Below are 21,316 nucleotides of genomic sequence, written 5' to 3'. Positions count from 1 at the left end.
TGTCTTCCGGTCTTTGCTGGAGTCGGAGGCTGTGTCCAGTTCCAGGCTGGTTTGCATGGACGCAGCACAAACCAGTGGAGTCCAGTCCAGTTTTATGTGGTGAGTTTCCAGCCGGTCAGCTGTGGCCTCGTCAGCGCTGCGGCTAACTGAGCCCATGCAATCAAGCAGCAGCACAGTGCAAACATTAATGTTGAAGAAGTTTGGAGGTCTGGGCCCATTTCACCGGATTATTTGTAGTAGACGGTGCTGGGCTGGACTTTGCTCCTCAGGGTCTTGATGTGACCTTTATGTCTCACTCTGACACTGAGCCACGTCTGGTAGTTGGATCCTGAGTCGTTCAACCTGAAGGACTCTATAGAGGGCACACACACACACACACACACACACACACACACACACACACACACACACACACACACACACACACACACACACATTAAATCATGTACCTTACATTTTTCATTCCACCTGTCCCATCTGTCTATACAGATCTGCCCTTCATTCATCCCTTCATTCATCCCTTCATTCATCCCTTCATTCATGCCTTCATTCATCCCTTCATTCATGCCTTCATTCATGCCTTCATTCATCCCTTCATTCATGCCTTCATTCATGCCTTCATTCATCCCTTCATTCATGCCTTCATTCATCCATGTTTCTTCCTCCTTGTTGCATCCAACTTATGCTGTGATCTTTGCTCATGAAAACTGCCAAAAAAAACAGGTGAGTTACTCTTCACGGATTTGAAATCCTTTTATAATTTATTTAGACCTTCAATGGCTGAGCTGTTTAAACATGATATAAAAAAAACAAAGACATTTTTTACACTGATTTGATTTTTTTGAATTTTAGAAAAGTGCCGCTGTCTTCAAATTTATTCCAAAAGATTTCCTTATTTATTTGAAACTAAACTTTTGCATAATGTTGAAATGTATACATTTTTAATACATGCCTTTTTAATACATGCATCATAATCAAGCCATATGAAGCAATACATATATATTTTCATCAGAGCCCTTAAGAAAAATATACCATGAATTTAAACAAGCAACAAAACTATCCTGGTGCAGATGTTTCCAGCTGTGACCAGTGGTGCTACTATTACAAGGTGTTTTACACGTGGAGATGGTTTTATGCTTAGTATAATTAAAATACAATATCTTAATTGTCATGTTAATTCAACACAAGAGGAAGATGTAAGAAAATGAAATGTAGCAATTCCAATCCTAATGTCTCAGACTAAAACACAACAATGATGTGGATTAGCTGATCTGAGCATCAAAGAATTATAAATTATTTAACAGGATAAACAACCAAATGAATAATTTTGAAAAACAAACCTCAAAATGTCACTGCAATGGAAAAGAGGAAGTTTGAAAGACTTACTGTCAGTAAACAGGGAGTGCAAAGCCGTGACGTGTCTCCGGCCCAGCCCGTGACTTCTGGACAGCACACAGTCCAGATAAAGGTCCCAGAAGACCTGAGCCAGGTCCCAGAACAGCGCTGTGTGTTTGCTGTTGTCCGATGACCTGAGGGACACCATCAGATCCCAGAAGGCGGGCACCGTGTCCGCGATCCTGGGGACGCGCATCTCCAGCAGCAGGGCCGAGGAGGATTTCCAGCAGTGGGGGTTGGCCTGGGGGACCGACAGAGGATCCACTCGAACCTGTTTGTGGTCCCGCAGTGAGCTGACGCACGTGCAGCCGAGCAGCAGCACCATGGCTGCGGGTAGGCACCGGAGCGACGGGGCCATCTGGGTCAAAACCACATTTTCATTTACACTTCATTTCTGACATTTAAGCAAAAACAACCAATTCAAACCTGAAAAACATCTCTGAACTATTAAAGTCGAATCAGAGTTAGGCATCAAAACACAGTTCTTACCACCAAAGCTTGGCTGAGTGGAAGGACCATGCTGATGGTTGCAGTTAAATATCTGTTGTCTCACTGACGTCAGCGCCTTCCTCCCCTCATTCATAGGCAGCACTCTTCCACTCCTTGTCATCATGCTTATTTCATTTTATTGCAATTTTTATTGAATTTTTCTAAAATCTGTTTATTGATATCTTCCCAAAATAAATAAATAAAAAAAAAAACCAGTCGCTAAAGGCCCAGTGATCCAGGGTGACACAGCAAAAACAGTGGCCTGAAAAGAGAAATTTGACTGAAACAATATTTAAAAGGTGCAAAACCCAAGATGAAGACTAAGATGAAGGACAAAAAAAGGGTCCAGGTTTCTGAGTAGCCTGAACACACCTGATTTTTTCTGGTCTAAAAATGAGAGTGACTCTTATCCACATATGAAGGAAGAGTTTGTGACTTCCACTTAGCCAAATCAGACTTCTCGCTAATAAAGTAACAAAGGCTACAAAAGCAGCTCCTGAGGTTTCATAGTTGGAGATGCACCAAACAATCCAATCGTTGCCTTTGGTTCTGTTAATTTACAATTAACCTTAGATAAGAAACTGAAATGTTCTCTTCAATTACAGATTCCTTTATCTTAATTCATTTCTATTCCTTCATGCGTTGTCGTGGTACTTGAGTTGGGCTTTTTTGTTGAGAACAGCGACATTAACAAACGTGGCGTCAGAGTCTCTGTGACTTCTGTGAAAACAAGCTCAGTCATGAGTGGAGCCTCAGAAAGTGCTACGCCAGTTACGTTTCCGCGCTTTTACTGAAATGTCACATGCATCCCTGAACTCAAACATAATTATATTCACAGTCAGGGACCAACACTAAATGTACTGGATGGGCTTCTTAGTCAGTCCTTCATTCTTCTGTGGATGCACACAAACAGCTTGTGCAACAATTTCCACAGGAAGTTCTTAATTATAAACGATACCTGAATCATAAAATGCAATTTCAGACAGCATCTATGCAGGAACAGAGGCAGGATGGTACAAATTATTATTATTATTTGAGAATTGCTATTTAGGAGCATGTACATCACATTTCTAGAACATTTCTATTTATAAAGTGTATTTTTGTTCCTGGATGAATACTTTTTGCATCTTGTCTCTGGTTGGAAACGTGCACTTGTCACTTCCAAACTGGGTATAAGTATTCCTTTTGTTCCACTTATAAATAAAATCATTTATAAACCAAACAATGCTGAATATTCAGTTATTTCCCTAAACGTCTGTAAAGTCTGCTCAAGACCCTCCCCCCGCTTCTGTGAATGGGATATGCATCAACACCCCCGACCCACACACACACACACGCACACGCACACGCACACACGCACACGCACACACGCACACGCACACACATCTGTCTGCTTTCTGGTTGATGAGCTAGTTCTTCCAATACCTCATCATCCCTGTGACTTTGACGACCAATGTCCTGAGTTGAACTCCTCCCCCACCTTGACCCCTGAAAGCTCCGTGTGGCTCAGTGTGTTGAACCCTCCACAGTTATGTTGCACCCCAGCAAACAGGTGAGACCATCAACTCCTGAACTGGTTATAGTGGGACAAGGGAGGTATCAATAAAGGGAGGAATAGGGGGCAGCATGGATCTGGATTGTACTGACCGTAGAAATGGTGCTTTTACTTGAGTGCAATATTCTGGTGAATATACATTTACAGGTATGTAAATGTGTAGTAGTATAAGACTGGATTGACTTATTGTTTGCACGTCAGTTGTTGCACGGCCTTGTTTTCAATTGTAAAAATATGTTGCCTCTATGTTGCATGTTACCTTTTTATTGTTATTATGAAAGCATCATTAACCAGTCTGTGCCACTCTGATCTAAACCATCAGTTTAGATATTTATATTGTTAAAGTTTATGCTTGACAGAAAACCACTCACACACAAAGGCATTAAATAGAGAGCAGACCTATAAAATTAATCAGTAGTTTATTCGTCAGTCCGACAGTATAGGGATGCAGTGAGAGGGACAGCAGACGGTGAAGAACGAGGATGATTACAAGGATGCCAGTGCTATGGCAGCGCCTGGAACACACCAACTATCAGCTGGACTGGAGAGAGTAGCCCTGCACGGGTTCAGGCCTCATTATGCACAGGCACCATCACCACGCACGCGTGCGTGGTGATGCATGTAGGTGATTAAAAATGATGAAAAACACGCAGAATGGTTTTCAGCTTCACAAACAGAAGAGTGCTCTCTCCCCTCTCGCTGGAGATGTTCACTTCTCTTTCTCATCGCTGTATGTGTCCGTGCACAGTTTGGAACGCTGATGCTGAGTGAAACGAGACGCCGAATATAAAAAGATCCGCCGATGAGCGGAAATGTTCCAGTGTCTACACTGACGTCATTATTACCCATATTTTTGTGCAATATCTCTTTGCATAGTAAATAAAAGTTAAATGTTGACATGCAGCTATCTGTGTAGCATATTCTTCTCTCAAATGTCGGGGGCTCGGATATAAAGTCAGAAGCTCACTAAGTGATTTCATGCAGCATTTTCGTCAGAGCGGAACTTGAATTTAGAGAGTTTCTGACAGCAGAGATTGAAGCCAGTAAATTGGGGGCGGATGAAGTCCGTTGCTGGGAGACTGGTCTTGACTGGTGAGCATCTGAGTGGGCAGATTCGGTGCCCTCAGCAGCAGGAGAGGCACCGCTGGCTGCAGACAGAGGGGGCAAAAAAGTGCTCTGCGTGCAACAACATCCATGTGTTCGGGAATCGGGTGATTGGTTCTTTGGCTTTTGAGTTGCTGTCGACGATACCGCGGGAGTTTGAATTTGCAAATCTGGGCTGATGAATCCCGCTGGAACTGCCATGCGTCTCCCCTGTGCCATAGCGGCTCGGTCGGTAGCTGCAAACGATACCTAACACAGGAGGCTGCGCGTCATGCAAATACAATTTTGGCCCGAATCACAGCTGCAGATTCTTTTTTTCCCCTTACTGTCAAAAACATCAGTTATACACAGTAATCAAATAAAATAACAAAGCAATTTAAGAATGCAATTGTATTGCAGTTGTAAAACATGTTTATAGCAAACCTGACCTGTATGAACAACTGTGTGGTTATACCTTAACTATGTGAAATGTAGTGTCCTAATGGCTCCTTACATGCAGCCTCCTTTATATTCATATATAGCACCTAAATTTATAACGTAGGAGCGTTCCACTGTGTTTGGTTTTAACCAGGTTATCTCCTGCACAGTCTGACTCACTCTTTTGCGCATTTTTGAGTATATTCGTAGCTCTTTTAGCCATGCAGAGCCTCAAAGAGAAGGCTCTTCATGCCGGGGGTAAAGTCGGGGTGGGGGGCAGCAAGCAGACTTTGTGCAGATACTCATGCCAGGGGAGAGAGTGGTGTTGATTCCGCCTGAACGCCTGTGCACTGGCACTAAAGGATGGAAGAGGAGCGACGAAGCCCCGGAGATCAGGATGAAGGCGTGGGGTTTCTCATATGGGCGAGGTGCCGATTAGAAGGCTGCGTTTCACTACGATGGGATTTATTAAAACGTCCATTCAATCATTTTCAAGTAAATTGAAAGACAAAGATCAGCAGCAATAAGTGCAGTCCAGCTGTCGGTTAGCCGAGGAAGCCTTGGAGGAGTCCGCCTGCGATGGCCATCCCTCCAGGGGTTAGATGGCCGAGGCGTTGGGGTCATACCGCCGTTTCTTCACATTTCTTTCAGGGTTACAAGAAAACAAGAGTCAGCGTGCGCTATTATTAGGACCGGGACACAGCAAGTGCAACCTGGACCAACACTTTTCTCTTCAGTAGCTTTTAAACCGGGATAAATAAACAGGGGGACATTGAAGTAAGACAGGGCTGGTCCACGCTGGAGGCAGTCAGTTATTTATATTCACAAACCATAAACATGCAAAAAAAAGAAAGCAGGTGTTGTTTTATAGTTCGACTTAGCGACAGTAAGATTCTCACTCAACAAAAGGAATAACTAGTCATCCTTCCGGGAACAGCTGTAAATTCTGCAGGATTGTGAATATAAATAGCCTCTCTTGCCTCCTTCTTGTGCGTGCAACAAAAGGATACTATGAAGAAGTGTAGGAGACAGGTGTCATTACCAGTTTTGATGGGAAAGACATTAGTTCCACCCAAAACTTAACCCTCCGAGAGGAAAGGGCTAACATAGACTACTGTATATACTCTACAGAGGAGGGAAAAGGAGACGAGCACAGGAACAACAATGACAGCAGAGGCGGCGGCAGCAGCAGCAGCAGCAGCAGCAACAACAGTGGGACAACAATGAATACAACAGGAGTGATGCATAACCTCCCCGTACTGTGGCTTGTTGTGGGGCTTCTGTCCATCTGTCATGCACTTGTTTCAATAGTAGGCCAGCGGAACATGGCACTATTGCTGTGCGTGGTTCATGCAGTGCAATGCGCCGTGTCTGTACCGGGTCTGTGTAGCAGGCAGCAATGGCAGCTGGTGTGGGTGGGTCCGAGTCCTGCTCTGCTCTAGGGCGGAGACTGGCCATCGAGGAGGGTGTGGCCAGCCACGGCACAAAGACTGCAACCAACAAAAAGGTCCTAACTTCTGTCTGTCTCTCTCTACTCCTTTCAGGGTCTCGCCCTCAAAAAAAAAAAAGTCAAGGATTGAGAGAAACCCGACGGAAGAGGTGAGAGCGCGACCCTGGACCGGCCTGACGCTGGGTTTGGCTCAGCCTTTGTGCAATGAACTGACCTGCTCCATCAACAAGTCAACATGCAGAAACGTCTTGTCCCATATTCTGTTACGCTCAGTTAATTTAGTGACAACCATGATGCTTTGCTAGATGGCATGCTCTGGTGGCTGCAAGATCGCATTTTTTCACTTAAGGTCTGGTCAGAATTTCAGATGTGTAACACCCCTGTTGCTCAAGACAGCAGGAAAATCTGTGGTAAACAGCAAATTACTCCATATTATCTTAATTTAGTAACATCCGTGCAAAACAGGCTGTACACAGGTTCGCGTGGAAGGATGTTTCTTTAGTGGAGAAATTATTTAAATCTCTTAATCCAGTTTTATAGGATAACCAGCTAATTGTTAAAGTATTGTTTTCCCCCTGCTTTCATGGCCCTAAATGAACATACATGCACTGAGCTCTGCCAGTCCAATCAGTTTGAGGTTCTGCTACAGATCCACTGAAGACCCTGCACCACATGGAGCAAAGGGTCTCCCCAGAGAGCTCTCCCCCCCCCCCCCCCCCCTTCACATTGTTCTACTTCAGCCATGTTTCAAACAACCGGGAATACAAACAATGATTTTCCTCCCAGGGTCCACATTCTGTAGCAGGAGCTCAAACCCTGGTTGATGTCTCGAAGCAGCAGGGATGCTTCAGTTAAAGCAGGAGAGGCATGCGGCGTATTGCTTACTTAAAGCCCCATCCAGTCCCCCCCAGCACTATGGCAGCCACAAGGATGGCTCCAGCGATGGAGCCTATTATTAGATTGGTGGCACTAGGACCTGTAAAGGGGTTATGGGGAAAGAGACATGAGTTTCTTCGCTCACTTATCGTATCAATAACATGGAACTATACAAGGATGATTTCACATTGAACAGAAAACATCACCATTAGATTACTTTTACAGTAAAATGATTCTGAGAATGCATTTTGCATGCTTTTCAGACCCCTTTGTTATGTAGCATGAAGATAATGAAGTAAGCAGAATTTAATTGTGTCTATTGTCAACTGAGGTAGTGATTTAGGGTGGTGCAGAAGACTTGACCCTGGGTGTCTTTTTATTTTGTAAGTGTAACCTGAGGTATGAGCAGTGGAGAATATTTTAGGGGTCCCAGTCACCCCACAGCCTCCCACTGACTGACAAGCCATGTCGCTAACTGGACACTTCTCAGTGTAAATGCCCCACATGCCCCAGAAAGGAGAGGATCACAGGAGCAACCACATAACGACTAAAAATAGACAGGAGAGAGGAGAGGGGGGATGAAGAAAAGGGGTTGTAGTAATGGGGCACGACAGGAAGTGGCAAGAGAGGAGGAAGGGGGAACCAATCAAATCAATCACACAACACTGAAAACATCCAATCACATGACACTTATATGGTCATCACCGACACACAAGAAAACACAAAGCCACCGGGACGCACACGCGGGCTCAGGCCGGCTCACGAGACCGCCCGCACACTGAGGCACCACTATGAGAGGAAGAGCTGTGAAAGGGTTAAAGATGCTTACTCTATTCCCCACCCTGTGCCTCCAAAAATCACCCCCAGGGCCAGAATGGTCCCTGCTACTGCCCCTATCAGCCTGTTAGTGGCCACGCTCACTGTGCAGAGGGAAAAGGAGCATTATTACCACCCTGTCAAAAACAAACAGCAGGCTTCTGCTTCAGAGTTATGGATGAAATGACTTCCCTTCCCCTTTAAAGCACCCCCCCCCCCCCCAGTCCCCCAGATCAGATGTACAACACAACCGTGTTCATTTCACCTGAATCATGCTAAACAAATCAAATGATGTTTTATTCTCTCCTTCAGTCCCTGAAACAAAATATAAGTTGGTGTGAAGTGTCTCTAAGACAAATGAGTGCAGCAGTGGTTGTAAGAGCTGAAGACCGACCTTTTGGTCCTGGATCCTTACTGGAGTCGCGCTCTTTAGGTGGGTCAGGCATGCTACAGTCCGTCCCTGCCCAGGTGGCGTCACAAGTACAACTGGCTTCATTGTTGCACACCTGTACATTTCAGACAGAAATAAAAATATATTTTTTTAATTCTTGCATTTTTGTTAACATAAGATTAGGATTACAGAGACTTTAAATCACATGACATGTAGAAGACCTAAAATTATTGGAATTCTAGCCACCCAGAGTTTGAGGTCATTACTGCAGGTGACCTCTGTCAGGTACAACATGAAAACTGAAAATAAGAATGATGCAAAAACTGACCCCTGAGGTACCCCACAATGAAACACTCAGCAGACGAGCCACTATTGTCTAAACCTCAAAGTTTAAGCTGTCCAATTGAAACCAAACTGTCAGCAGTATCAAAGACAGCACTCTTATACACAGGCCTTCAATTTTACAGCAATACGTTTACGCAAGGACTCACCCCATGGGCAGAGCACACCTGTCCATTAGGTCCAGTAGGGCAAGTGCTCATGTTGAGTGACTGGATGGGTAGACACTTACGGTCAAGGCACATCATCGACGGCCCACAGGGAGTCCCATCCTCCACATAGCCTAAATCAGTATCATCGTCCAAAAGGACGTGGCCGCCACTGAGAAGGTATGGACAAAGAGATCGCATTAGGGCAGATTCCTCTGCAGTTTTCTGGAACATAAACATCTTTACCTGCAATCCACCAGCCTGCCTTGATGGTTGAAGGAGGCTGGAGTAACTTCTCCTTTTACCATTCCTATGCGTGGGTTACGGCCAATGTTGCTACACAAAAGGTAGCCGCAGAACACATCACTGAAATCACATTTGTACACATCTCTTAATGGTGACAGGCTTGGATAAAACATTTGATTTTCTGTTCTTGGTGCATATAAATTGTAGCTGCAGAAAGTCTTTCTATATTTTTCTAAATGTTTTTTCATTTACCTTGCTAGAATAGTTACAATCAGAGCCACATAGAGGATATAGATATAGCAGATCTAGATATTAACTTAGAGATTAACTTTTCTTTTCCTTGTGTCAGACAATCTTTTTATTTTTTAAACCGTCTAATTTCTCAATTGTGTTTCTGGCTTTACATATATTAATGGTTTTAAATCAACTAAATCTTTCCATGGTATTTGGTGAGTGGCCTTGCTTTTTTAAGCTAACCTTTAAACAGGTACATAGAAATACATATATCACATACTGAAAGGCTAGTTTGCATGACGCATATGTCATTTTGACCTTTAATGTTTTATTAGCTCCGCCAAGGAGGTTAATTAACAAAACCAAAAGTTGTGAACAGCTTTTAATCTTTTCTTTTAGAAAATATTGACAATTTTGGCGACGTTCCAGATTTCAGAGGGACTTTAAAAGGGGTTTTGATATATATATACTGGTCTTGCTCAGCAGAGCTCTCTGATTGCTTTTTTTTTTAAACGATGTGTGTATTGGTGAATCTCAGCATCAGGCTCTTGCATCCTGCTTTCATTTACAAGTGATCACATGCACCACATGACCTATCTGTTGCTTCTGTGTGTGCCGATGAGTGACAAACATCAGAAATTAGAACCATTAACAGGTGATGCTAAAGGGCTCACAAGGGTCAGCTTGTTGATTTTTGAACTCCAGGCAGTTTTAACGCTCTTTCATGGGGCGTGTGAGGCCTCTATTGAGCCAAGGTGACAGCAGAGTCTTATACTGGTAAAAAGCTCAATTAACTTTAAACTCCTACTTCATTAGGGCCTTGGAATTGAAGTGAAACTTACTGCTTGCTACACTGGATCCATTTGTCTCCATCTTTTCCACAGTTTCCCTTCTCTGTGCCCTCTGTATTCAATCTTTCATAGCAGAACTTCTCTGATTCTCCAGATTCTGAGTGAGGAAACAGGCAAAACACCACAGTACTTCTCAGCAGCATGACACCAAAACTACTGTGAACTTAAGACTTACTTGGTCCCCAGATGTATTTACACTGGTTCTCTCTTGTCTTGCACTCTCCAGCATAGCAGCGGCCCTTCCATGAGATTTAAGCTGTTATTAAGCAATTCTTATTCAATTCAATACTTTGTTTTCTAAAACAGTCAGTAGCACACCTGGTTAACCTGACAGAGGTAACCATCTTGTTTGTGAAGATTCGGGGGACACTGAAAAACACACAGGTATAACGTTTTAACCACACCAATGTGCACAGCGTGTAAAAAGAGAGAGTAAGAGTCACACGGGGGCACCTGTCCAGAGTCACCGGAGCAGGTTTCTGTGATATCACAGTCGTTCACAGCGTAGCGGCAGCTGTAACCACGTGGAAAAAACTGTCCAGAACAGCAATAAAAATCCACATTAGGAACGCGAGTAAGCAATTTGTAGTGTGGAGAAGCCAAAACACATACTAAACACGTGGCGTTGCAGCAGGGGCCGCTGCTGCACTGTGCACTATTGGCGAGGGAGCACTTCTTACAGCATTCCTTATAGCACTCCTGGAAACAAACAAAGGATGAGCATCAGCTAGCTGGATTAGCAGACAACAACCAGACTTCCGGATGATAAAAAAAGAAAGAAACAGCGACTCACTGCTCTTGCTCCACAGTCACACTCCTCTCCCACCTCCATAAATCCATTTCCACATTCGGTTTTCTCAAACAGCTGCAGGGGAAGGCAGGAGAAGGTGAACAGAGTGATTAGAACACAGCAAGAAGAAGAGCGGTGAAGATCTAACCTTGGTAGGCCTGTTGAACAGACATGAGCCGCCACCTTTCAGGAGAAACTCTTTGAAGTCCGAGATACTACATTTGGAGAATCTCCGGGGGTGCTGGATGCTACGTGCACAAAAAATGGAAAAATTGCAGGCCAGTTATGGGGAGAGTGTTACACTTATAAAAGGACAAGAAACTCGTCATGTGGTGCAAAATCACCCCTGTAGCTCAAAGGAGAGGAAAATGGACATTCCTAAAGAAATTCACCCTAAACATCTCATTAGATACAAAGTCCCACAACAATGTGGATGAACCTAAGGTCATTGAAAGCTTGACCTTTGACCTTACCGGTTCATCCGACGTTAGAGTCGGTTTTAAAATGTCCTTCGGGGAATCCATGAGACGTCACGTTTATAAGAATATGATTGAAACTTAAAAACACGTCCAACAGCGCCATCTACTGATAGAGGATGATGACTGATAGCTGACAACTGACAGATTCACGTCATAAGTGTCTATAATATAAAGTAATATAAAGTGTGTGTGTATGTATGTATGTATGTATGTATGTATGTATGTATGTATGTATGTATGTATGTATGTATGTATGTGTGTGTGTATGTATGTATGTATATATGTGTGTATGTATGTATGTATGTATGTATGTATGTATGTATATATGTGTGTGTGTGTGTGTATATATATATAGCGCTGTTCTTATTCAATTGTATGTGTGTATATGTGTGTGTGTGTATGTATATATGTGTGTGTGTGTGTGTATATGTATGTATACACACACACACACACACACACACACACACACACACACACATACTGTATACATGGTCAGGTTGTTCATTGCATAAAATCCACTTGCTATTCACAAGCCTGTGGCTGTGCTGCACTTCATACACACATCCCAAAAAGAAAAAGTGAATGAAAATACAAATACAAAAATACATTAAATGTTAAATTATTGATTTTAGTTCAAAGGGCAAACCAAATGTTCCAGCCTTCCCTGTGTGCCCATGTGTGTTTTGTGCATCGGGTCTGGGGAACATTACCCTGTGTCTTCCATTATGCAGCCTGTCCATGTCTCAATGCAACCACATTCCTCTGCAGAAGAGAAAAGAAGCAGATGGAGTGGAAACAGAAAGAAGACTCTACTGAAGAAGACAGGTAAAATTCTTATCTTGTGGCTTTTCTTTTCTTTATTATTCTCCAATATTCTGACAGTAGGATATCCAATGTGCCCATTTCAGGGACAAACGCGACTGATGGCTGTTTCCTACTTTGCCTTACTAAGCTCTGTAATAAAAATATAATCTTAAAAGTAATAGCATAAATAAGCAAAGACTGGCTAAGTCGAGTCTGTCCTTGGATGTTTTTCCTCTTAAAAATCCACACAACTCTCCATCTGTCAATGCTGGCACACAACACAATTGATAAGACCCAGTTTGTTCCCGCCTAAATGCATCATTCTGCCTCCTTCAAATCTGCCGGAACATCACAGAGATGAAGACATTTTTAGATCTAATTTGGAAAAACTGTGTTCTCTATAAGTAGTTTTGTCTCAATATTTAAATTTTAAATACTGATTAACAGGGAAGAACTCTGTATATCCTGTTTATGTCCTGCTAATATCTGCTGGATTTCCACTAAAAAATGGGGTTAAAAGAGTTTCTGAAGCTCCAAGAGCTTCGCTCGTCTGAAAAGAGAGGCAGCCTTTGATCTGCAGATCATAATCACTAGAAGAAAACACGAGTGTGTGTTTCATGCGTACTTTTCTTGGATGCTGGGTCCCACTGGATGCCCAGGTTCTGTGCCAAACTCTGAGACAGAGACCCTGCCATGGACAAACTGTTGCCATACTACAAAAACAGGAAACAGCAAAGGTCAGAGGTTATCTTCCTGCAGACGCAGCCGGGCAGTGTTGCTTCACGCTTAGGATTACCTCATTGACTCCTACTCCGCGGCTGAGAGAGCACATGCCTCCAAAGTATGCCAGGCTGCTTCTCCGGAATTGGAAGTTGACATTTCTATAAGATCGAAGGAAGACGTGAGCGAGTGATGATAAACATGTGAAAGAGAAGTGCAGCAGATGAGTCAGAGGGACAATTAGCTGCAGGCAGCAGATACACTGGGGGTGCGCAATAGGGAAAGGACACTGCAAAGAAAAGAAAAAGTCAATGTGTGGACTTTAAAGCAAAGCCAATCTGAACACTTTTGTCCTTAGCAGCTGTCTGGTTGACTGTCAAGGCTTTTAAATTGGACAGTTTGTTGAGACCAAATGTCCATCAGCCGAAACGTAACTATTAACAAAGCAAAAGAGATTTGTTTTCCAGCAGAATCATTCTAAAACCGATCCTACGTGATGAGGTGCACAGCATCAGCGTGGTGTTTGATGCTCTGCTGCCGATATTTGGAGAAATCCCGCAGTATCTCTTGCGGCTTCACGCTGATGGGGATGTGATCCTTGTCTGTCCAGATCTCCAGAGCAACGAGCATCACACGCGTGTGCAGCTGCTCTTTGAAGACCTGCCATTAGAATACAGAGAGAAAAGAATTCTAAACAGGGGTGATGGGAAGCTGCAGGGCAGTGGGAGCTACCCCAGGCAGGTACCAAAGAGCTAACACCAAATGTAATATATCCATGAGAATCATTTGCATATTTTGCTGTCAGAAAGCATCTGGACATATTTGCAAACTGAACTGCTCTACAGGAAGTTGCAAGAGAATGTTTCGACTAAGAAATGTGTCCCTTGAAGACGACGAATGGGGAAAAACCTCGTGGCTGCCCGACTGCACAGCTGGGCTTGGTCAACAGCTGCTGCCGAACTGAGGGATGGCTGCAGCAACAGAAAGGCGTCACCACCGGTCATCCAGATGGCTTCATTCAGCCCACATGTGGATGCGCAAACATGTGCAGGAGTGCTCACTTAAAGCAGCTCAAGGAGCAGGAAAAAGCAACATTCCCACAACATCCATCCATTTTCTGCTGCCATTCCCTGAAGCCTATCCCGGCTGCCTTCAGGCCAGCTTTAAATGTACCGGGGGGGCTTCTATCTTTATGTACTGTAACCATCCATCCATCCATCCATCCATCCAGCCATCCTTTCCATCCATCCATCCATCCTTTCCATCCATCCATCCATCCATCCATCCATCCATCCATCCATCCATCCATCCATCCATCCATCCATCCATCCTTTCCATCCATCCATCCATCCATCCATCCATCCATCCATCCATCCATCCATCCATCCATCCATCCAACCATCCATCCATCCCTTGTCATCTTTCACTGTTTTCTAAATATTTCACGGATCTAAATTAAATCAAAATTGTTTGTGGACAATTTATGCCTGGAAAAACAAAAAAGAGGAAAGAAATGTGGAATGTTAAACCAGCAGAAAGTTATTCCATTATTCTAATTCAGTAACTGCTACCAGAGCATCAGGTTAGGATAGAATGTTAGCATGATGCTACATGTACTGTCTGGATTATAGTTGTGTTATTGCTGAATTAATGACTGAAAAAAATATCTGTGTGACATTTTCGATGTTAGAGACAATCGATCAACAAAAGGCTGAATGTGAATTCTGAAACACCGAAAGCATGTACAGTGGTTATTCCTCAAAGGTTAACTAGTTTACTTACGGCATCCACAAGATTCACCACTGATTTGGCAAAGTTTTTTGTGTACTGCTTGCTCTTGTGTCGTTTATACTGCGGCAGAAAGAAAAGACAGCAGCTTGTGTTTATTCATCTGTATGTTTATGAAACCATAAAGTGAAACGCTGGTGCTCTTCCTTACCATACTGTGGTCCATGACAATCATAATCTCCAGATACTTCATCTCCTCAAACACACTGCGAGGCGTCTGCATAATAAAAACCATCAGTTAGGTTGTTTTCAAGCACCACGACTGGGACACGTCACGTCGACGGGTGTTAAAGGGTGGATGGTGGATGAGTCAGTTGCATCGCTCGGAGAGACGCGAGGTCAGAGACTTACTGCCCGCTTTTTCCTGCGCTTCAGCCAAGAGAATTCATCGAGCTCTGAGAAGAGCTGCTCCTCCTCATCTGTGCACACAAACATGTCTATTAGTAAGCATATTTACAACCCAACAGCACAGATTCTTCCCCAGAATCCAAGAATTTTGCAAGAACTGCTGTCAAATAAACCATTCTGTATCTGGAGTGTAGATGATAAAAGATGTTTATGATAAAAGCAAATATTTGTCAATAAAAGTTCAAAAATGGGCCCGATATGTTGCCTCTGATGTAATGAATTCCATTGACATCCTGGGGTTGCTGCATGCATAATGAACATCAGTAAGAGTAGAACTAACGTCAGCAGCAAAAGGCATGCAGAGGGTCAGAGTTGGAGGATTTTCTGTGGAGGAAGTTATGTAAGTTCAGTTGTGGAAACCCTTACATTCTTCCTCGGAATCCCCATTCCATTCAAAGGAGGCTGTTCTTCTTACTCTGTGAGGCCTTGCAGCTGTTTCCTGGAGAAATATTCCAACAGATTAAACAGAAGAACTGGGTTCTAAATACATATTTGACAGCAGAGAGCGTCGACATTCTGGTTCTTTGTGATGAGAATAACTCACCGATAAATGAGTCTGTTGTAAGGGTTCAATTAGATACATATGAAGTCCATCATCAAACATGCCACTGCAGGGCAGAGAGAGGGGCAAAGAGGGGAGAAGACAGTCAACACCGAGCCAACGGGAGCAGGGACACACAGCAAGAATGAGAGGGCGTTCACTCACTGCAGGCCATTGCAGGTGGATAAAGCAACGTGGGAGTTGTCCTTCCCTCTCACCTGGCCGTGATAGTAACAGTGTTCACCCCCCTGCAGGAAGAAAACACAGTTCTAGTGTCGCATCGCTGCACACAGAACGTTCAATGTATCGCATCTTTGATTACTCCAACACCTCCAGAGGGATTACATTTATATTTACACTGCAGAGCTGCATCTGCTCGGTCATTTAGGGAGAATTACATGTGTAGCCTGGCACTATCTATGACTCAGCTGTCAGAGCCAGGGTGAGCAGAGGACACCCCACCCCCAACTCTCCCTCTCTCTCCTTCTCTGTCCTTCTCACTTCACCCATGCCACGCTGCAATGATACTGCAGAGGGCTTTCTCTCCCCCCCTCCTCCCGATCACGTGACTACAGCTCCAGCAGGCGGGATGCAGGGCAGCAAAACCCTGCTGAATCAGCTCGAGCCTGCTCAGCCCAGCCCAACCTGAATCAGCAGCCACAGCAGCAGAAGTCATCTCTCATTTCACCATTTTCACACATCTACCTGGCGTCTATCTCCTCGACCGCAGGGCCTGACAACCACAGCAATGCTCAAAGTGATTTACAAGAACAAGCATTCCCTCCCCTTTGGTTAAAATGCCAATGTCATAAAGAAGAGACCAAGACAATCTATGCGTCATTGTGTTTAACCGTAAAAATAGCAAACGCGCATGACTCATTCTGCCAGCCGCAGAACCGTCTCCAGCAAAAACAAGAAAGATGCATTCAGTCACAACCGGAGGGAACATTACCTTTGACAGTACAGGTTTTCCGCCCTCGTAGTGGATCTCAACATAGTCTGAGGACAGCAGGTCACTGGGAAAACAGAGGTTTAGAGTGGTGAGGGGGATTTTCACTAGTGTAGAGTCCATCTGTTTTTTCTTGAGACTGTGGTTTTGAGCTAGTTGGGTGCGCTCCTTTAACGCTGGCATTTAAACAAGAACACTCATCATCAGCCTGCTTGGATTAGCCCACACTCCCGTGACATCCCAAAAGTGCAGTGGTGTTGTTAAATGTTGCCTGTCGCCGTCGGGGGGGAACAATGCTGCCTTCACTTCTGAGGAGAAGAGTTATCAAAGGTGGCAGAAATTACAAACCTTTCAGGAAAAAAAGACCTAAACAAAAGATATAAAGATGTTAATGTGTGTTAAACAAAGGCACATTCAAAGCTGAGACAGCTGGAAAACAGCAGGCGCACAGTAATGAAGGTGAGATGGAGTCTTGAAGCTGCAGATTTTGGGCTTCACCTTGAACGCCGCAGCTCTGCTTGCAGTTCCTGTTGTCTGAGTCAGCATCATTTCACACACCCCATCATGTTAGCTGACTTTAAGAAAGTGAGATTTCTGCAACAATGGCGCATTTCCCTTGCCGTTTAACCTCAAATATCACATACCTCCTCCTCTCCTGGCGCCTGTAAAGGAAAAGGTGATAAGAGGAACGTGTCTAAAAGATGCTTGGCTGCGTGCAGGAGTCGCATGGAGGAGCAGCAGAGGCATGAGTGATGTCTGTGAGAGACCGAGAGGCTATTTATATCCTGACAAATAAGAGCGGTCCACGCTGAAGTGCACTAGAGTTTGTTTTTGCGTATGTGTGGACGCGGAGGCAGCTCGGGAGCACTGGAATATGAGTGCAGCACCACAGGCGCGTGTGAGTTTAAACGACTATTAGAGCTGTGAGCAATGAGTAAAACCTGTCTCACAGCGCTGCTATGCAGAAGCAGAGGCAGAGAAAGGACCGAATCCAGCAGGAAGTTCTCATGTTTGGCACCGAACCAAAAGCAGGTCTGACTCCTGCAGTGGCACATGGCCATTTCATCGCTCTTCATGCCTCAGAACACATGGAAATAATCTGCTGCTCTTAGCCAAAACGAACAGTTATCCCGAGGAAGCAGCAGTGCCATCGTGAGCCCACCTTACTTATCATTCTTTCTTCAATTGTTTGTTGAGAGTTCTATATTTAGTTGAGTGTCGTTGCAGCAAAAGCAGAATTCTAATCTGGCCACAGATGAAGACACAAGCTAATGCAAATCACTGTTCCCCTAGCAAACAGCTGCAAAGCAAGGTCACACTTTCAAGCCTTTCTGCTGCCGCAGAGAGTTGCCGTTCTATTATATTTGCCAAAGAACAGGACAAGAAGTTCTGCACAATCTGAACTACAGATGAGTGTTTATCAGTGCATTGTGATACTGCACTCTTGCTGCATGATTTCCACCAAATAATACTAAAAAAATGGGCAGGATAAAGATAGAGAGGTGTCAGATATTGTGGCAGACGTTGGCCTTGCCTTTGGTCTTTGAAACACACTTGAGTAAAAAGTGATAACACCAAATAGAGCTTCTAATGCCTGCAATTCTCCTGTCACCGTCTTTATCTGCTCTATCAGATGCTACAGCTGTAGAAATCTGCCCTTGCATGTTCTTGACAATAAAGTAGAAACAAAGAGGAGGTGTACAGAATACAAGTTAGCAAAGTCAGTAAAAGCTGATGATGATCTGGTTAAAAGGACAATGCTGTTGGTGGCCGTCTATCTGACATTAAAACAGAATACCGCAGTTAAACAGTTAACAGCAGTTAAAAGCAACTAAAGCTCTAACTCCAACAATATGAAACCGCAGTAGGTTTTCATGGAATCCATAAAATTCCATCACAGAGACCTTAAATCCAATTAGTGTTCCAAGGTCCTTGTTCACATTAAGCCTTCACATATGTAGTCCAGCTACTTTGTGAAGGGATTAAATCAATATCATTGAGTGTCCGGGAGCTTCAACTCCAAACGGAGCGGAATAAGTGTCTCCCTCTGCTTAGCCCGAAGCAAGAGAATTTAACATCATCCGGACAAAAATGGAGTCGTCGCAGAGCGAATCACTGTACAGATTCTGGCTTTTCAACCTTTACACTGACGCGTCTTAATTTGGACTTTCCGATACCACAACTTAAAGATGTTTGTGGTCAGTTCATCTTACCTCAGCAGTCACTCGACATCTGTTGTTCTCTATACTTATCTGACTCCAACTGCAGAATCAGCTTATGGTGCCATTAAACTCTTGTCATGTTTGATTTAAGCTTTTTTCATTTACATCGGCAACATTTGGCCACCTTTGGCAGATATTCACTGCAATCACAGGCGGAGGACAGGGCAAAGGCATTGTTCAAATTCTCAGCCATCACATTACAGCCCACGTGACCTTGATGGCAAAAAGACACAAATCACTCCTAGAATTTCAATGGAACATCCACACGAGGTGGGAAGTGGGCGCTTACTTATTCAGAGCAAGATCCAGAACAAACGTGGAGCCGAACGCCTCCACCTGGAAACTGGCTTGTGCAAGGTGGATTGCCTGTAAAGAGAGGAAAGAGCCAGAGCTTCAGAGCAAAGCGGACAGAGAACAGATGCGCTGGACGACAGCAGATGGTGACGTCCAGCGGGCACGCTGCAAGAAAGGCATCCTTCAGCACGTTCAGGCTCCTGATCGCATAAAGAGCGGCTAACTTTGCTGCAAATGCAAGGTTTGCACTGCCTGACGCCGAAGCAAAATTACATTTTAAAAGGTGACGCCATTTAACAAATTCTAATATGCACTTTATGCTTCAAAGCCATGGCCACACAGTACGCTATTAAGCCTCCTAACACTTTTGCTATTGATCTGCTTCTCCCTGCTTCCTGGTATCAATATCTTTTGTCTCTCCCTCCCTAAGTGATGTCTCACCTGGCCTTCTTTGGCTTGGTTCTTGGCCCGGGTGCCCAGGTCATGGTGGGTGCTCTCCGAGTCCTTGTTCAGATAGTAGATCAACCGCGAGGGATAGGCGGTCACATGCTCTACCGCATGGTGTGTGCTGTTGTCAGTGGCGGGTGCTGCAGTCGCCTGTTGCTTCTGCGCCGCATCCCTCTCATCCTTGTCCTCTACTCCTTGAGAAACTGCAAGAGAACACCCAGCGGCACAGACGTGAAGTCCCTGACCGGTCCACATGCACTCGGAGGCGGTGGTCATCCTTTATTCATGAAAGGAACCGGTAACTCTGAGCCAAGCAGTGGAGATCTTAATGATTTGATTAACTAAGATTGGTTGTAGGAGATCTGGCACACGCACACACAACACCAGGCTGATTTTGGCTGATACTGAATATAAACAGCTCGATTTTCTTCAGAGCTATTTTTGATTTTGCACCCCCCCCCCCCCAAAAAAAAACAAAAAACTGTTAAACTCTGCAAAAATATTACCACAGTGTAGATTATGTAGCAGTGGTAAGGAATCCTCTTGAACAATGCATTATTTATTTAACAGAGTTTTGACTTGATATTCAAATGTGGCAGTCATACATAATAAAGGGCACTATTTTTATAAGAACAAAAGAGGCTTAGGTGCTGAAATCTTCCTTGTGCACCATCATTACGGGCATCCAGCTTATCGAGCAATTAGCAGTCTTTTAGGAAATTCTGAGGCTCGTCTAAGATGATATTTCTGACAAACATAAGGCAATTTGAATGTGAATTTAAGCACATGAAAGTGGTTTAAAAAGCGGAAGGCTAGTGCAGCATACGTACCGGATGACGCTAGTAAAGGATGAAGCCAAGGCGAGAGGGGGCTGACGAGCAAAGTGGCCAGAAATATCAGATGCATGATTCATATTTGATCACTGAAATATCTCAATATCGACACATCGACGCAAAAAATATCTTGCGGCCCATCGTGGCGGGAAGGTGTCGCCGTGCTGGGGGGGTACTTTCTTCATGGAAGCAGCCGGGAGGCACCGGGATGATGCTGCTGCAGCAGCGGAGGAGGAGGAGAGGGAAGAGGCGGGCGAGGAAGAGAGGAGAGGAGAGGAGGGGAGAGGAGAGGAGGGGAGGGGGGAGCAGAGAGTAGGCGGTGTCCAGACGGCTTCGGGATGTGCACTCCTCCCAGATCAGCGACAGCCTCGACGTCTTTCCTTCCCCGCTGGACCAGGACCACCGGAAACCTGCACAGGTGACCTTAGAGCCACGCCAATGACGCGTCAACCAGGCAGCAAAAACAGGAAAACCCCATCTATCACCGAGTGGTTGCACTCGTTTAGCCTCACCACACCCACACCCCACTTTTAGGTTCAAAATTGATTTTTGAACCGTAACTCTTAGATGTTTGTGTTAAATAAATATAGGCGAAGCGTTGGAAATTATATAATGGCCCCACAGAGGTATCTTGTTTATTTAAATTGGTTACTGCCACGCTAAGATTTTCCTATAAGTATTCTATTTATTAAGCGCCGTGTTCTTATTTAAGCGTCAGTTTAGATCAGT

General features: G+C 44.3%; 2 protein-coding genes across 5 annotated transcripts; both read right to left on the bottom strand.

The window, feature by feature from the left end:
* Positions 1–227: 227 nt before the first annotated feature.
* LOC115252370 (protein FAM237A-like) lies at positions 228–1,787 on the bottom strand. Its single transcript, XM_029847319.1, has 2 exons — positions 1,387–1,787; positions 228–352 (listed from the first exon to the last, which is right to left on the bottom strand). The coding sequence occupies exons 1-2, from the start codon at positions 1,751–1,753 to the stop codon at positions 228–230; spliced, it is 492 nt and encodes a 163-aa protein (XP_029703179.1). The 5' UTR covers positions 1,754–1,787.
* A 2,054-nt stretch (positions 1,788–3,841) lies between these two features.
* On the bottom strand, positions 3,842–20,921 carry adam23b (ADAM metallopeptidase domain 23b). Of its 4 annotated transcripts, XM_029847523.1 has the most exons (27): positions 20,585–20,920; positions 19,749–19,957; positions 19,303–19,379; positions 16,795–16,858; positions 16,008–16,090; positions 15,846–15,909; positions 15,668–15,740; positions 15,245–15,312; positions 15,045–15,110; positions 14,888–14,956; positions 13,599–13,765; positions 13,182–13,266; positions 13,011–13,098; positions 12,292–12,343; positions 11,251–11,350; positions 11,106–11,177; positions 10,925–11,011; positions 10,766–10,846; positions 10,631–10,681; positions 10,488–10,551; positions 10,304–10,409; positions 9,228–9,347; positions 8,985–9,153; positions 8,497–8,608; positions 8,116–8,206; positions 7,296–7,386; positions 5,554–5,604 (listed from the first exon to the last, which is right to left on the bottom strand). In XM_029847523.1, the coding sequence occupies exons 1-26, from the start codon at positions 20,658–20,660 to the stop codon at positions 7,380–7,382; spliced, it is 2,301 nt and encodes a 766-aa protein (XP_029703383.1). In that variant the 5' UTR covers positions 20,661–20,920; the 3' UTR covers positions 5,554–5,604; positions 7,296–7,379. The 4 variants fall into 4 exon arrangements, with proteins under 4 accessions (XP_029703378.1, XP_011608406.1, XP_029703387.1 ...); XM_029847518.1 differs by lacking the exon at positions 7,296–7,386 and having other exon boundaries at positions 3,842–5,604; positions 20,585–20,921; XM_011610104.2 differs by lacking the exon at positions 8,116–8,206 and having other exon boundaries at positions 3,842–5,604; positions 20,585–20,886.
* Positions 20,922–21,316: the final 395 nt, after the last annotated feature.

Source organism: Takifugu rubripes, chromosome 1 (genome assembly GCF_901000725.2).
Source record: "Takifugu rubripes chromosome 1, fTakRub1.2, whole genome shotgun sequence".
NCBI classification, from domain to species: Eukaryota; Metazoa; Chordata; class Actinopteri; order Tetraodontiformes; family Tetraodontidae; genus Takifugu; species Takifugu rubripes.
This window is presented reverse-complemented; position numbering and strand designations above follow the sequence as displayed.